Below are 16,984 nucleotides of genomic sequence, written 5' to 3' on the forward strand. Positions count from 1 at the left end.
GAACAGAAGGGTGGCCATCCAAGATAACAATATGTGTGCATGTCCAGGGAAGAGAGGGTATCGGGCACTGAGGAATGGTGGGAGGCACTGGAAAATGGTGAGGGGCACTGGGGAATGGTGAGGGGCACTGGGGAATGGTAAGGAGCACTGGGGAATGGTGAGGGGAACTGGGGAATGGTAAGGGGCACTGGGGAATGGTGAGGGGAACTGGGAAATGGTGAGAGGAACTGGGGAATGGTGAGGGGCACTGGGGAATGGTGAGGGGCACTGGAAAATGGTGAGGGGCACTGGAAAATGGTGAGGGGCACTGAGGAATAGTAAGGGGCACTGGGGAATGGTGAGGGGAACTGGTGAATGGTGAGAGGCACTGGGGAATGGTGAGGGGGCACTGGGGAATGGTGAGGGGCACTGGGGAATGGTGAAGGGCACTGGGGAATGGTGAGGGGCACTGGGGAATGGTGAGGGGCAAGGCTGGAGAAGAAGGGGCAGGAAGAGGGTGTGTGGCATAGATCCTGAAGGCCTAGTTAGCCATGTGGACAGATTTGGAAGTGTTGAATGGTTTTCAAAACAAGGAGTGACAGGATTCGATTTGCATATTGGAAACAGCTCTCTGGAAGATTGATGGGCAGCAAGAGAAGAGGCAAAGAGGCCAGTTAGGAGCTGCTCCTGAAGAACATGGGAAAAATGACTGTGGATCATGGCATTGAGGGTGGAAAGCAATGAATTGATTTGAGGACCATTAATGAGACAGAATCAGCAGGATGACTTCCTGGATAAAGGAAAAGGGGGAATGGTAGTGCCACTTGCTGGAGTAAGGAGACTGGAGGAAAAGCAGGCTTGGGCTTTGGGGTTTGAGGTGACTAAAAGATACCTCATCACAAAGAGGAGTCCCTCTTCTGGACACAGCCAATCTCTCTTCCAGGGGATGGTGCTCCTCTACTAACTAGCTGCTTGGTCATCTCTCCACTCTTCTGGCTGCCTTTCTACAGCCTTAACCATGCCCAAGTGACATGGCTGTTATCTTCATTAGAACTCCCCACTAAACCAGCATCTCCCCAAGGCAACCACCTGATCTCCCTCCTTCCTTAGGCATAGACATCCTTGGCAGAGTCCCTTATACCTGCTATCTCTGCTTCCTCAGAGGCTTCTAGGAGTCCCTGTGCTTTCCTCAGAAGGATTTTCCAGTCACACTCAAGTTCACAGAAGTCTGGCATCTTCATCTAATATTGCACAGAACTGCTCTCAGCAAGATGGCTAAAGACCTCCATGTTTCTGGTTCACAAGACACACCAGTCATTATCATGTCAGCTGACCACTTCCTTCCTTTGGTTTCTCTGACCCACATGCTCCTGGGTTTTGTGATCTCTCTGGCTGCTCTTTCCCAGTCTCCCTTAAAGACACCTCTTGTGCACAAACATCGATGTCCTCTAGAGTTCAAAAACTAGGCTCTTTTTACTTCACACACATCCCCTGGGCGATCTCATTACTGTCTTTTTGTTGAAGATTTTCAAACCTGTGTCTGCAGGCCAGCTCTCCTCAGCCTCAGAACCATATGCCCACCTGCCCATTCAGTGCTTACACTGGGGTAAGAAGCAGAATCTTTGGTGAGTCTGAGGGTATGTGGCAGCTCCTTCTGATGGTGCCCCGTTTCTCCACCAAGTAGGACGCAAGGCCATGTTTAGGGGTGTGGGAGTTGGTGACAGGGTAGCAGGTTTAAGAGACTAGTAGACATTTGCTGTATCTTCTTGGGAGAATGGAACCAGGAGAATGTAGAAGGCAGTATGTAGGATCCAGTTGCTAATGGAAACTATGAATCCATAGGGTTCCTGCCTTCTAAGTTGTGGGATTTCTCCAGCACTCCAGTAAATAGCATGGGTATGGATCCAAAGTTGGATAGTAACATTCTGCCACGTGGATGAGACAGAAGGACCATGCAAGGAAAGATCCTGGCAGAGGGAGTTGCAGTGACAGGTCCTGGCACGAAGACAGAATACCAAACAGACTTGGAGGCAGTGGAGGATTGGATGTTTGAATTTTAAAATGCAGAGGCAAAGCCAGACTGGGGTGATGATATGGTGCAAGGTGAGACCATAAGTGTTGGTCAGTGACATGAAGTGGGAGTGCAGGTCCTTGGAGACGAGGATGTCAAGGGGCTGAGAGGCTTAGTGTTGAAGTCATTCCTAGCATTGGTAGGAGCTGGAAGGACTGGGGCCAATGCTAGTGAGGTTAAGTGGGAGCTGACGGGCAGTCTGCACAAGACACCAGTGACAAAGAGGGGAGATAAAATGGAGTTCAGAGGAGCTTTCCAAGAGGGAGAAAGAAGGCTTGGGGAGGGACGGAGTGGAGCTGTGGAAGAATGAACCTGTCATAGGAGAAGGGTCTTCCAGGAAGGGGTGGAAGCTACAGAGAAGAGCTAAGTGCATTAGGAACAGATCACTGACCCCAGGAATCACAAGGCAAGGCTGAGTAGAGAGAACAGCTTAAGAGTGAGAGGATACATTGTGTGATACATCCAGGTGCCCACCCTAGATAATGGAGGTAGGAGACTGACCATACGGTGTCCAACTGAATCGGTCCCAAATCTTCCTGTGTCTGGGGGCAGGTGAGGAGAAGGTTCAGGTCTCTGGCAAGGAGTCAACAGAGACAAGCTGGAGGAAAGCAAGTTCTGGCCCAAAGAGGAGGCCAGAGGTAGAACTTTTGCCTCCCAGTATTCCTAAAGCCACCTTCATTGTAGGGGGAACTAAGTACCTTTGGAGGAGAAGCCTGCTCTGGCCCAATTAGATTTGGGGAACTCTGAAAGCCGGGCTCCAGACTGGGGTACTCTAGGCATTTCATGTTCCACGTATTAGTTAACTCATTCATTCACTATTTAATCCATTCACTTATTCCTAAAACATACATTAGTTGTTTCTTCCCTTCCTTCTTCATCTGAAAAGGCTTAAAGTGTTCATTTTAGCACCGACAATGTGCCAGGCACTGAGCAAGGGTTTTAGAAATACATAGCTCCCTGATGATAATTCCTTTGCCATGTCCCTTCTATTAAAACAAAATCTAGCCTTCCAGCATGGTCTAGACCAAATTTCACCTACTCCCTGAAAACTAAATCATGTTGCCCATCACCTCTTCTCTTTGGAATTCTTTTAGTACTTATTATCCGAATCACATATTTTGCTATAAAACTACATTTTTTTCTAGCTTACCCTGCCTGTCCAATGAAACTGTAAGCCCTTGGGGATGGGGACTTAGTATATGAATTTTAAGTGTCTCTAGTATCTACTAAAGACATAGTAAGCCCTCAACAACAGGAATTACATTCTAAAGAGACATGCCTCTCTGCAAGAGAGGTTCTTGATGATGCACTATAACTAGACCTAATAATGAACTCTGAGTTTCTCAGGAACACTCATTGGAGCATGAACAGTTTAAATTACAAGGTCAGCTCCAGGAAAGACAGAAGATAAAATGTGAAGAGCAATAGAGTAGCAATTTACATTTGTTCTCACCAGACTAAAAGAATACATTATAATATAGTGTCAAGTTAATGCTGGAGCTTTGGAAAGTGGAATGTTACACAGACATATTTTGTTGCACCCATTTTAGGTTTCCAAGAAGTGTGCTGGAATTACGCAGGGTCCTCTCTTGGTATGAGCAACTGCTTAGCGAGACAAATGTCAGATTCTAGAACTTGACCCTAGGACACTTTTCTAATACAGTGATCAAGTGACCTAGTTCAAGGAAATGACAAATAAATGTCATGGATTTCTAATTCAGCTGTCACTCTATGGGTAGGAGAGCAAGTAGGAGGAAAAGGGGAATATTTAGAAGTTCTAAATGGGGCCTTTAAAGTGCCAATGTGGAGACATAGGAAAACTGGTTCCCAACATGGTCTTCCTTTGACCAAATTACTTTTTTCATTGCCCATCTGACAATGTTTCCCTGATTCCTATACCTTATGATCACTAAGCTTTATTTCTCCACATCTTGTTTTCTTCTATGATTTTATGTTCTTGCTTTTTATTTTATGTGCATTTCCTCCTTATAATCTCCTCGGTCTCCATCCCCAAAATTTAAAAGATATGTCTTTTTAATTAAACTTTTATTTCAATGCCCGAAGTGTAGCTTGTAGTGAGAAAAAGACTCGGCTTGCACCCCAGGGGCCAGGGCAGCAATTCCTTATAAGTGGTTGCTCTTTCAGGTTCCTGTCCTTAAAAATCTGTCTGCCCTGACCCAGTAGTTCTACAGCATCACGCAGGAAGTACCTTTCTGGTGCATCTGGACCTCCTGGAAAAATAAAAAGCACATTAAAGCTGGTAATTTTAATGCTTAATTTCATTATAATCTTAGATCCATTCATAGGTCATCCATGTACAAAATGTTTTTTTAACATGCAGCTTTCAGTGCTTGCAGCTTTCAGTTTGCCAGAGGTTGTTTTTTAACATCCACCACTATGTGTGGCAGGCACTAGCCTACAGATACAGATAGAAATTAACTGCATTCCCATTCCCTGCTCTTGTGGATCTCGCCATACTAAGGATAAAATGAAATCTGGCATATAATCTTCCATGACTTTTCTGGTTTCTATTCCTCCACCCTTCTGTGTGAAGTGCCTCCTTTCTGGAAGGGGGCACGAGGAGTTGCCTACTATTTCATCCAGGCCTAAGGACCCATGAGATGGGCAACATCTGTACGGCATCTGTGGAAAGCAGGGAACCATTCAGGCACATCAACTGCCCAGAGAGCTGAGAAGCTTGAAGCCCAGCAGACCTGGCTCAAAGATCACGTGGTTGTTCTTGCTCTCCTGCTTAGGGGGGCATTCTCCCCTTGCTATACCCCAACTTGGAATGTCAACCTTAGGATCTGGGAGGATAGAAGTTTGCCACTCTCCTTAAACGGCATCCACTACTTTGAACACTTATTGAGCAACTACCAACACCAGACAATTTGAACATTCACTGAGCAACTACTTGAATATATGTAATTGTTAGATGCTTTACATACATTGTCTTATTTTTTACAAACTTGTTAACTAGATGTTTATGTTACCCCCATTTTAAGAATGAAGAAATCCAGACTCAAAGAGGTATAATACCTTGTTCAAGGTTGATATGGGCCAATGTAGTGGTTGCAACCTGGATCTAAATTGATCGTCTTTAAAGAGACAGACAACAAACAAACAAAAAAACCAAAAAACTAATACCCCACACTGCCCCTCTCTGGGATTCTCTGCATGGTTGCCAAGCCAACAAGGGAAACCGACAAGCACTTGCGGAACTGCATTCATTCACTCACTCATTTATTCAACAAGGGTTTTCCTGGTACAACGGTACCAGCTTAAAGGAGGCAGTTCCTGAGTTCAGGGCCTGTCACACCAGGAGACACACGGCAATCTAATAGTTCAAATGTTGAACCTCTTTTTCCATGTGTCTTTCTAATCATTAAAAAAAGCCATCAAGTTATTTGTATTATCTTTTCTTTTCGTTTTTGTTTTTTTTGAGATGGAGTCTTGTGCTGTCACCCAGGCTGGAGTGCAGTGGCACAACCTCGGCTCACTGCAACCTCCACCTCCCAGGTTCGAGCGATTCTTCCGCCTCAGCCTCCCAAGTAGCTGAGACTACAGGCACCCGCCACCACGCCCGGCTAATTTTTGTATTTTTAGTAGAGACAAGGGTTTCACCATCTTGGCCAGGCTCGTCTTGAACTCCTGGCCTCGTGATCCACCCGCCTCGGCCTTCCAAAGTGTTGGGATTATAGGCGTGAGCCACGGCGCCCCGCCAGTTATTTGTATTATCTTTAATAGACATTGAATTAGCTTTCCTTTAACCGAATAAATTCAACATTAATCTCAGCGCTAACATTGGGTTCAGTTGACACATTGTTTCAGAATCCAAGCCTTCTGCATCCCACTTTCAACCATTTTTTTTAAAAACCCGTGTATAAAAGTAGTTCCTTGCTCCATTAAAGAGATTGGAAAATCCAAATTCACAAACTAGACAGGGTATGAGGGAATATTAATTAGCATGACAAACACCCTCCCTTTATAAAATAATCCACTGTCTCTTAAAAAGGCTAACAGTGAATGAATACTGGTATTAGTAAAGAAATCACTGGGCAAAGAAACACAAAGAGCAAGAAAGCCAAGTGAAATCCCTGGAATTACAATAGAGATAAGCAGAAAGATGGGCCTTGGTTTACAACATTGGGACTTAAAGGCGACTTTTTGGAACAAGCCCACTGGGCACGGCCAGGAAAGGAAATTCCCAGTTGTAATTCATGAGGTTGTAAGACTTTGTGCAAAGAATGCGGGGGTGCAGGAAGAACTGGGATCTACCTGGGTTTCTAAATTTACCCAAGTTTAATTTACTCGTGCATTCTGCTGTGTAAAAGAAAACGTATTTTCCACTAAAATCTCCTATTTTATCAACGCAAAATTTTCCTGTTTTCTATTAAGCAACAAGGTTACAGCAAGTGTAACAAACTCAATGTACTTATTGATGATCTTTCCTGCTCCAGCCAATCCATCCTATCACCTTCAGCCTGGCTCCTACCCTGGTCTTCAGTTTACACTTGTGTCTCAGCCCTTATCAGCTCCCCACGAAATTCCTGGCTGCTATTTTAATACTCTGTTACTACTTTAAATCGGGTCGCGCCCGTTCTTCGTGTCGGTGAGTGAGGGGCTGCGCTTCAAGTTGCACGACCACACAGTGGGGAGTAAACGGAGACGGTGACTTGATTGCCATCCGCCCGCTTCACAGCGGCGGGGCTGACCAGGCGCCCAGGGCGCACGCACTGCGCCCCTGAGTGGCCGCTCCGGGCACCTTCTCCCTGCCCCGCCGCGTCTCGCCCGCGCGGGCTCCAGGCGCAGCCTTAGTAAGCTCCGAACCTTGGATCAGCGCAGCGATCCCTGAGAGGGCTCTTAGTTCGGCCCCATCACTCCCACAATGGAAGGGCTGCCGCCTCCGGAAGGCTGTCCGCGCCCGCGTCCTTGCCCGGCAGAGCCCCGCGCGGGCCCCGTAGAGGTGCGGGTCGCCTGGCTGCCTCAGGCGGGCTCTTCCCGCGCCGGAGGTCCGCGCATGCGCGCTGGCCGACCCGCAGCGCGCGTCCGGCGCGGAGGGGCAGAGGGGCCGGGGCCGCGGCAGCTAGCAGGGTGTCCCCTTCCCCGCCCACCGGCGTTCGGCGGTAGCCGCGACAACCGGAGCGGCGGCCACGGCTGCGGGCTCGCGGGTCCTGCGCCGCCTCCAGGCGGTACTTCCAGGCCGGCAGTAGCCGCCCGGCCTCCGCTATCTTCCCGCCTCCCGGCCCGCGGGGAGGGACTGACCCGCCCTCCGCCCGCCCGCTGAAGAGTGAGCGGCGCCCAGCCGCCCAGCCAGCCCGCCGTTCTCCGGCCGCCGTTCGGGCGCGTGCAGCGAGCGGGCGCGACTATGCCAAGATGGTCCTGCAGACGCGGAACTAGCACCGGGAGGCGGCCCGAAGCCGCCCCAGCAGCCCCGCGTCTCGCAGTCCCCGCTGAGGAGCCCGGGCCCGAGCGCGCGCCGCCGTCCCCAGGGCGCAAGGGCGCAGCGGGCAGTAAGGGGCCCCGCGCCGAGCCCGTCGCACCGCCCGCTGGGGGCGGCCTCGGGGGGCGCCTGGCCGCCTGGCTGCGCTGGGCTCTGGGCCTGCGGCGCGCGGGGCGCGGCCGGACCTGGACCGCGCTCTTCTTAGGTGAGCAGCCCGAGCGCAGGCGACGCGGGGACGCGAAACTTTGAGGTGCGGGACCCCTCCCCTCCCCTTGGTTCCCCTCCTGCTTCAGCCGCGTCGAGCCCCACCGGCCGGACGAGCCGGTTTGCAGCCCTCTCCAACTTTTTCTCTGGGACGTTCTTACCTTCTTCTTTCCCCAACTCCCCGGCTCAGCTCTCCTCGCAGGGTTCCCACCCGCGCTCTGCCTGGGCTTTAAAAGAATGGCGCGGGGATCAACAGCTGCCCGGCCTGGCCGCGGGCGGCAGGTCTGCGCTAATGAGACTTGGGCGCTGCGGATTGTCACGACCGGCCGCCTTCCCCGTTATCTCGGCCTCTGACCGCCAGGATGGTTTGCTTTGGCTTGGAAACGATTCCGTGGAGCTCAAAGCAAACGCACGTTCCATGTCCTAGAGAGTTGCTTAAACTTATAATTAAATTTTAGCGTGCTGTTTTCTTCTTGGCTGCAAACGCCGCTGGTGGCACTTTATTTGTGATTCCCCTCCACAGGTCACTTTCTAGGTTGTGTTGTGTTTGGGGCGCCCGAGCCTTAATCCTCCCTGCTGGCCTGGGAACCTTTGGTAAGGAGGGTTCTCCTCCCCTCCGTCTGCCATGCACCAAATGGATAATGTGTAATGATGTGCTGAAAAAAATAAAGTTGAAGCATTCGTTATGTTTCGGACTGACTTCAGGTTTCCTTTATTTCCTGTTTGACATTTCGATAAGGCAAGTTATAGCAGTTTGGATAACAGGCCTAATTTTTTTATAAGTCAACTAGTGAAATGCTGTAACATTGCTTTTTCTATATGCCTCAGTGGGCTTTTGGCTACTGAACTATTTATTTACTGTTGCTTTATCCCTTAGTATATTTTCAAATTCCCTTGGTGACCCAAAGTTCCCTTAGCCAGGAGTTGGAGTCCAGTATAAGTCAAGGAATAGGACACAGCAAATTGGCTTCCCCTGAGGTCACAGCCACCACTAAAAGCCACTCAATCATAAAAAGCTAGTCATCTCTGTGTGTATGTTTTAATGGGCTCAAGAAGGTTGTTTTTAGGGTAGTTTTTTTTTTCCCCGTTGCAGATTCAAGCCTAGAAAAATTCAGGGTTTTTTTTCCTAGCAAGTCCCCGCCCCCCCCCACACTTTTTTTTTTTTTTCTCAGTAGTGAGCTTGAAAAGCTGGCTAGTGTGCAGGTTAGAAAAGCTCACCTTGGGGAGGCAGCACGTTACAGTGGATGAGGCAGAGTCTTCAGATCTAGTACACAGCGGTTCAGTTTAGTTTAAGTTTCAGGTTCCTGCCTTTGTGAGTCTTTCCTTCTCTGCTAGTGGGGGGTTATCACATGGCGAATTTACTCCACAGGGATCCACAGGGATCTGCTAAGGATCATAACTAAAATGGGTGGGTGATACATGGGAAGATACTTTGTGTTTAGAGCACTTGACACATGGTAGTTGTTGTAATAAAAGCAAATGTGTGATGCTGATTTGAGATCTGATGACAGAATGGAGTTGCATTTTTATTGAATGACTAATATAAACATTAACCACTTTGTAGTAAAATATAGAATGGCATTGCTTCTTCAGGGATGGTACTATAACAAATCTTAGAATAGTGATATTTTTTGCTATTTACTGCGTATTTTCTTTTTTGATTGCATTTCCTTTGAATCTTGTTTGGATGGATGCATGACTTATATTTGAATGACTTATCTTGGAATTTAGTAATGCCCATACCTAAATACAGTTTTGTATTAATGTAACAGTATAGCATGTTGCTTGACTTGCCCCTTTGAGCATTGAAAGGAGGTACAGTGAATGTGGTAGACCGTATTCTTGGGTGTACCCTGGACCATGGCCATCAGATGTATGGAAGTTGGATGAACAGATCTAGGTCTAGAGACTTACTGTCTTTGTTAACCCTCTGCATGAGGCCCCAGGGCCCCTTGAGAGATGATTCTGCTGAATGATTGGGCCTGGGTTGCTTCTTTCTCTGGCTCTGTACCCTCATAGACTGATGTCAGACCTATTTCTTCCCCACGATTATGCCCTGCCACAGCATCAAAAAACCACTCAGATCCTGCAGAGAGGAGCAGAGTTTAGACATTTTTGAAAGCTGCCTTATTTTCTGTTTCCTTCCCGCCTCCCAGAATGAGTGAGAGTTGAGCTGACATTATACAGTATTTCAGTATGGGACTTTAAAATAGCTATTTGGTTTTCCACATTGCATTGCATATTCTTTTGTTCATCAAGAGTTCATTTGTAACTGATCAAAAAAAGAACAATTACAACAACTAAATATTAACCTAGACAGAAATGGATTAATTTCTATTTAGAAAGTAATTTTGTAACTTGAAGCTCCATGATAGAAACACACATTTTTAAGAGTTAGAAACTGACTGGGGCTTTCCTCCATAGGTTCTAATCACTGTTGAGGAACTCACTGCCTACCAACATGGTCTTTCCACTGTTGGGCAGTGTTAAGCATTGTTGCAAAGTCTGTTTTAATAACTATATGTTTTTCTGATTTTGGGGCATTATTTGGTACTTAGTGGTAACATTTGTAAAGAGGGATTCTTGACATGTATATTTTTAGAAGTTTCAACCTGATAGCTTCCTCATGCAGAGGCGGCTGTGACATAGTAAGAACCTTAACAATGTTTCCCAAACTTTTTTGACCACAGCCCACGTTATAAACAATACAGGTTATGTTAAACCTGTTCACACTTCCAAAATGCAACTCAGTACATATATGCATACGTCTGTATGTCTGTTGATCTATTTATGTATGCCAGTGCTCCGTCAGGAAACAATGGAGTATTTTCATAAGTGTGGACAGGTTTAAAGAACCCACAAAGGATACTGAATCACCACCCAAGGATTGTCACCAACAGGAAGGTGCTGCCACCTCTGGGTCTGAAGGGAAAGGGGAGCTTTATCAGAGGCTGCACTCAGTGAGAGCTGTGCTGTGGGAGCGAGGTCACTCCAGAAGAGTGACCTCAAGCACTTTCCCTGCACCCTCTGGTCTCCCTCTAGTGTCTCTCCCTGGCTGAAGCTAGTAGAAACCCTTGGGCAAGGGGCATAGCTGAAACACTCTGTAGGGTTAGCCTCTTGGGGCTGAGAACAGGGTAGAGAAGGGAGAAGAATGGATTTGAAGAGGTAAATGGAGACTAACCAGCACTTATATGCATATATTTAAAACAAAAGTTTCGTGTCACGATATATATATATATTTTAATCTGGAGCTGTATCTATTTATTTATTATTATACTTTAAGTTCTAGGGTACATGTGCACAACGTGCAGGTTTGTTACATATGTATACATGTGCCATGTTGGTGTGCTGCACCCATTAACTTGTCATTTACATTAGGTATATCTCCTAATGCTATCCCTCCCCGCTTCCCCACCCCACGACAGGCCCCAGTGTGTGATGTTCCCCTTCCTGTGTCCAAGTGTTCTTATTGTTCAATTCCCATCTATGAGTGAGAACATGTGGTGTTTGATTTTCTATCCTTGTGATAGTTTGTTCAGAATGATGGTTTCCAGCTTCATCCATGTTCCTACAAAGGACATGAATTCATCCTTTTTTATGGCTGTATAGTATTCCATGGTATATATGTGCCACATTTTCTTAATCCAGTCTATCATTGATGAGCATTTGGGTTGGTTCCAAGTCTTTGCTATTGTGAATAGTGCCGCAGTAAACATACATGTGCATGTGTCTTTATAGCAGCATGATTTATAATCCTTTGGGTATATGCCCAGTAATGGGATCGCTGGGTCAAATGGTATTTCTAGTTCTAGATCCTTGAGGAATCGCCACACTGTCTTCCACAATGGTTGAACTAGTTTACCCTTCTGCCAACAGTGTAAAAGTGTTCCTGTTTCTCCACATCCTCTCCAGCACCTGTTTTTTCCTGACTTTTTAATGATTGCCATTCTAGCTGGTGTGAGATGGTATCTCATTGTGGTTTTGATTTGCATTTCTCTGGTGGCCAGTGATGATGAGCATTTTTTCATGCAGGTCACGATATTTAACCCTATAATGTATAGTACATTCTGATTTTCTATTCTTTTTAAAAATATATTATTTATAAGCCATTGAATTGATTTCATGATCCTGTGTTGTGACCCACAGTTTGAAAACACAGGAACTATTTTCAGGTTCCATAACCTGTTTTAAATTAGGTGCCTGAGCAAAGCGTTTAGTTTTCTGAGCCTCAGTCTGTGCACATATGAAAGGAAAGACCTGGACCAGAACAGGGCTTCTCAGTCTTAGCTGTGTATTAGAGTCACTTGGAAACTTTAACACAGTTTGGTATCCAAGCCAACGTCGAAGCAGTTAAATCTGAATCTGGGATGGGGAGGGTAGTGGCGGCAGTGGAGGCGGCGGTGGTGGTGGTGAAGGGAAGCATCAGTAGTTTTAAAAAGTTAATGTCCTGCCTCTTTGATAGTAGGCGTCTAGCATCAGTGAGCTGATGTTCCTACATGGCAACGATCTGCGAGAACTATGTGAATCTCCCCACCGCCCCCATGAGGACATGACACAGACAGACCAGTTTGCCACAGCTTCACCTGATCTCTCCAGTTTCCCCAAAACTGGGGCGTTTATCATCTGATTAGGCCGTTATTTTAATTAGAGTTAAGAGAAGAGTGATGTATTTTGTATACCTGTGTCCTTTATGAAAAGAGAAGACAAAAGGGTAGCTGGAGAAGGCTCTGTGTTTCAAGTGAAGATGGCAAGGGTGCTTTTCTTTGTGGTAGTAAAAGATATACCTATTAGACATGCAAACAAAGCATCTGTGGTGAAAGACTCACATGAGATACGATTTACAAAACAATAAAAAAAGAACCTGAGTATGGAAAAAGTGCATGATAAAAACTACCTTTACCCCGCTTTGCATCAGTCCTGTTTGACTCATTCCCATTACCCACCTGATTCCTGTGGTCAATGGCAAGGGTACCCCTGCTCTAACCTGGTTCTTTATTGACAAGGCTTTGCAACCTCAGCATTGTGGCATTTTGGGTGGGATAATTTTTTTGTCGTGGGGGCTGTCCTGTGCACTGCAGGATTTTAGCAGCTTCCTTGGCTTCCACCTACAAGATGCCACTAGTACCTCTCCAGTAGTGACAACGAAAATGTCTCCAGATGCTGGCCATTGTACCCTGGGAGGCAAAATTGCCTCATTTAGGACCACTGCTTTTATTCTCCACAGCTTACGAGAGGCTTGAAGCCCATATGATAGGAAACACTTGTGACTTCTTAGAGGCAGAAGTGGTCAGAAACTGGGTGGAGGCAGAGAGTTGAATCTAGCTGTTGGGGACTAGATCGGGGGAGCAATGTGGTGTGGTGGAGGCAGCACAGCCATTTCAACACTGGCCTGCATTTGAATCCTGTTCCTGCATTCAAGCTGTTCTACGCTCCCTTTGATTCTCACCCTTAGTTGGCTTGTCTTTAAAATGGGGATAATAAATGCTTTGTCTGATTGTGGTAAAGAATAAATGAAATAATACATGTAAAATAGCACAGTAAGTTCATTCATAGTCAGTCATACCATATCATTGAGTGTCTACTAAGCCAGATGCTAGTTGGTGGGGCTAAAATGTAGAATGAGACTCTGTCACCCCTACCTTCATGGAACTTACATTCTAGAAGGGGGGATGGTAAATAAATGAAAATAATTGCACATTGTGAGTGCCTGCACTGCGGGAAAGAAACAAGCTGAGACAGAAAAAAAAAGAAATACCCACTTTAAGTAGGGTCAGGAAAGGCCTCTGGGGAGGTAGCCTTAAAGCTGAGACTGATAGAAAGAAAAGATGTCAGCTGAACAGAAGAAGAGAGAGTATTGTGAATAGCATGTGCTAAAGGTAGGACAGAGCTTAGCATATTGAAAGAGGAGAGGGTGGAGGTGCATCAAAGTGAGATGAGCATGGGCCAGATCTTGAACAGGAGCTTGGGTTTTATTCTCAGTGCAACAGGAAGCCATTGAGGAATGCTGAACAGGAGGAGAGTGACATGATTAAATTTTTACTTTGAGAAATCTGCTCTTGGGAAAATGGGTGGTTGCACTACAAGGACAAAAGCAGAGAGACCCATGAGGAGGCTGTTTAGGGACCTTGCAAGAGGGTTGCTGGCCTGGATGAAGGCAGTGGCTGTGGAGATGGAGAGAAGTTGGTCAATTTGAGATGTATTTTGGAGGTGAAAATGATAGGACTTATGAATTGGGCTTGGATTGAGGGAAAGGTAAGAGTTATGAATACTTTGTACATTTTTGGCTTCTCTAATTGGGTAAATATGCTGGCATTCACCAAGATAGTGAAGACTGAAGACTAGGGGTATGGATGAGGGAATGGGTTTGAAGGAAAAGGTCAAGAATTTCATCTTGGACATGTTACTTTTGGGACATTTGTGAGATGTCCAAGTAGAAATGCCAATCAGTGGTGGGATATGAGAGAAAAGGTCTGAGTGGAGACATACTATAGGGAGTCATCGCAAATAGGTGGTTTTCACATTCATGGGAATCAAATTCGTATTCCCATTGAACTTCTATTTCCATGCTCATGGGAACAATAGCATCTTATACTGATAGGGAGCTTACTCTTTGCCAGGCTTTGTTCGAAGTGCTTTAGATGAACTCATTTAACTGTTAACTCAGTCCTCACCGTGACTGTATGATTACTGTACTTATTTTACCACATTGGGAGAATCTGAGGCACACAGATGTTAAGTAACTTGTCCGAGGTCACCCCTAGAATGTAGAATGGCCGGGACTTGACCCAGGCAATGTGTTTCCTAAGTTCATGCTATATTTCATCTCCTCCAGGGGGACAGTACAGCAAAAGCAATGAAGCCCTAGAGTCCAATTCTGAGAAACCCTAACATTTTGTGCTCAATAAATGTTAGTTTTCTTGTTTCTTCCTTCTCCAGGTAAAAGAAGGAAAAGCGGGTCATACTTAGAGATACAGGAACAAGAAGTAGAAAGAGCATATTAGGGATGGCATAAGGGCCAAGAAAAGCCAAGGAAGTATGAGGCCCAGGGACACAGGCCATCTTGGTGTGCTTGCTGTCAAACAGACACGTAGACCCACTGAGCACCAACTGTGAGAGTGTGTTTATGTTAATTCACAGAGGTCATGCCAGTGGGAATTTGGGATTTTAAAGAATTTCTTTAATGTTTCTAGCCATTTTTTTTCTTTCTAAAATAGACTTCTGGCTAACTCTAAAGAATGTTTATAATCACGTAAACATTTTATTATTAAAATATACAGTTAGAAGGTTTCTGAATACGTGATGCTCATTAGCATCCAAATAACAAATTTGGTGAGTTTAGTTTATATAAATATAAGCATATGTTATCTATTTGTGATTGATTTTTGGCCAATATGGCATCAATACTGAGGGCACATACAATTTTATGTACATATGGGTATTTGGATGTTGCTAATATATGAACAGTGGCTGCTTTGCTTTGTAAATACTTATCCTATTAGGCTGTATTAATTTCTCTTAGTGAGTGTATTAGGTATATTAATGTTTCTTAAAGTTCATGCTAATGAGGCACAGTTGTTCCTTAGTATCCCCGAGGGATTGGTTCAAGGACCTCCCTCTGATACCAAAATCTGCAGATGCTCAAGTCCCTAGTATAAAATGGCATAGTATTTGCCTATAATGTACACACATATTCCTGGATACTTTAAATCATCTCTACATTACTTAGAATACCTAATAGAATGTAAATGTTACGTATATATTTGTTATACTGTATTGTTTAGGGAATAACATCTGTATGTGTTCAGTACAGATGGATGTTTGCCCCCTACTATTTTCAATCTGAGGTTGGTTGAATCCACGGATGTGGAACTGACAGATATGGAGGACTGACTAAATCTACATTGTCATAGAGACCATAAACCTGTGTACATACTTCCAAATGGGGTACCTGTAGGCTTTATTATTCATATGTTTAATCCTAAATTCCTGTTTTGCTAGTTCTTTTGCCATCAGTTTGTACTTTAGCCAAACCATTGGGACATTACTATTCTAGGGGAAGAGGCTGCTAGTTTTATTTAGTTACTATTAGAACCATTTAGTTCTATTGGCTACTAGTCATCAAAGCTAGTAAAAATTACATCTAGGTCCAAGATGTTGTTTAACTTATAAAGGGCAGTCTTGTTTCACAGGGAAGATCAGTTTTCCATGGAGGACCTTTCGTAGTTCAATCAAGAATCGTTGAATATAAATACACTTAACAAGCGGAATAATTTATTTTCAGAATACATAAATCTACAACTATTGTAGCGTGTTTTTGTGCTTTAATACTGCTTTCTATTTTCTCAGCATTCTCACTGTTATTTTTGTCCTGAGGGCTCTTAAATGAATAACTGTTTCTGTTTTTCTGGCATGTTTCTCTATATTTGTAGCTGATTGTCAGGTGTGTTTTTCAGCACGATCACTATCACTTAAAGAATGTTTGAATGGCATTTTGTAATTTTAACTTTATTACAGCAGCAAGTGTTAACATAATAGCGTAGCTGTCACCAAGACCACTTACAGAAGTTCTAGCGTGGTTTATTGTACTGATCATGAACGCGTGTGATTTTATCTACTAGTTTACAGTAGCACTAATTGTAAACACAGTTTCTAAGTCACTTGACCAGTTACTTTTGAAAACTTGTTATTTAGACAAATTATTAGTTTAGGGAGATTATTGTAATTGAGAAGAGTGAGGCTTTATCCATAATTTTAATACTAAAATCTGCCCAAAGTGCTACTACTATGCCCTTCGGGCAAATACGTTTCCTATTTCCTAACAGTAATTACTACTTTTTATAATATAGCTTTTCAGTCCTGGAGTTGTCAACAGCAGAATCTTTTTCTGGGGGTTTTCATGTTAATCATAAAGTTCTTATGTAATTGTTTTCCACTAAGTTTAAAAAGTTGTTGTTTTTTGAAAATGAGACCTTATTTCTCACTCTTTTCTCATCTTTCGTATCCATGGGAATGTTATAAAAATGTAGAACTTAAAGGTTACCTCTTAGAACTTTCCTGGTGAGAAAACTAAAGTAGGGTCAGGTGAATGGCCCAGTATCATTACTGAGTTCAGCAGGTGAAGTTTGGGATTGAAGTTGAGTTCTCTTGGCTTTGTTAATTACATCTGTGTAAATTGTAGGTTTCAAATCTAAAGTCTAAGGCATCTGTCAAAGGCACATTAGTGGGAGGTTGACCTCATGTGTCCCAAGACCTTATAGCTCTTTTGGCAAGAGCACTGCTTTGGCTTC

At 44.8% G+C, this 16,984-nt stretch overlaps 1 protein-coding gene across 2 annotated transcripts in view; it reads left to right on the top strand.

Moving 5' to 3' along the window:
* The first annotated feature begins 7,092 nt into the window (after positions 1 to 7,092).
* LOC117083504 (probable C-mannosyltransferase DPY19L1) overlaps positions 7,093 to 16,984 on the top strand; it is a 36,091-nt gene continuing 26,199 nt past the window's right edge. The window contains exon 1 of one of the 2 annotated variants that reach the window (XM_033211252.1): positions 7,093 to 7,698. In XM_033211252.1, coding sequence (XP_033067143.1) covers positions 7,419 to 7,698 — 280 coding nt within the window. In that variant the 5' untranslated portion in view covers positions 7,093 to 7,418. The remainder of the gene's footprint in view (positions 7,699 to 16,984) is intronic. The other variant, XM_033211244.1, reaches the window with a different exon arrangement.

This window comes from Trachypithecus francoisi, unplaced genomic scaffold (assembly GCF_009764315.1).
Source record: "Trachypithecus francoisi isolate TF-2019V2 unplaced genomic scaffold, Tfra_2.0 Contig00367, whole genome shotgun sequence".
Classification (NCBI taxonomy): domain Eukaryota; kingdom Metazoa; phylum Chordata; class Mammalia; order Primates; family Cercopithecidae; genus Trachypithecus; species Trachypithecus francoisi.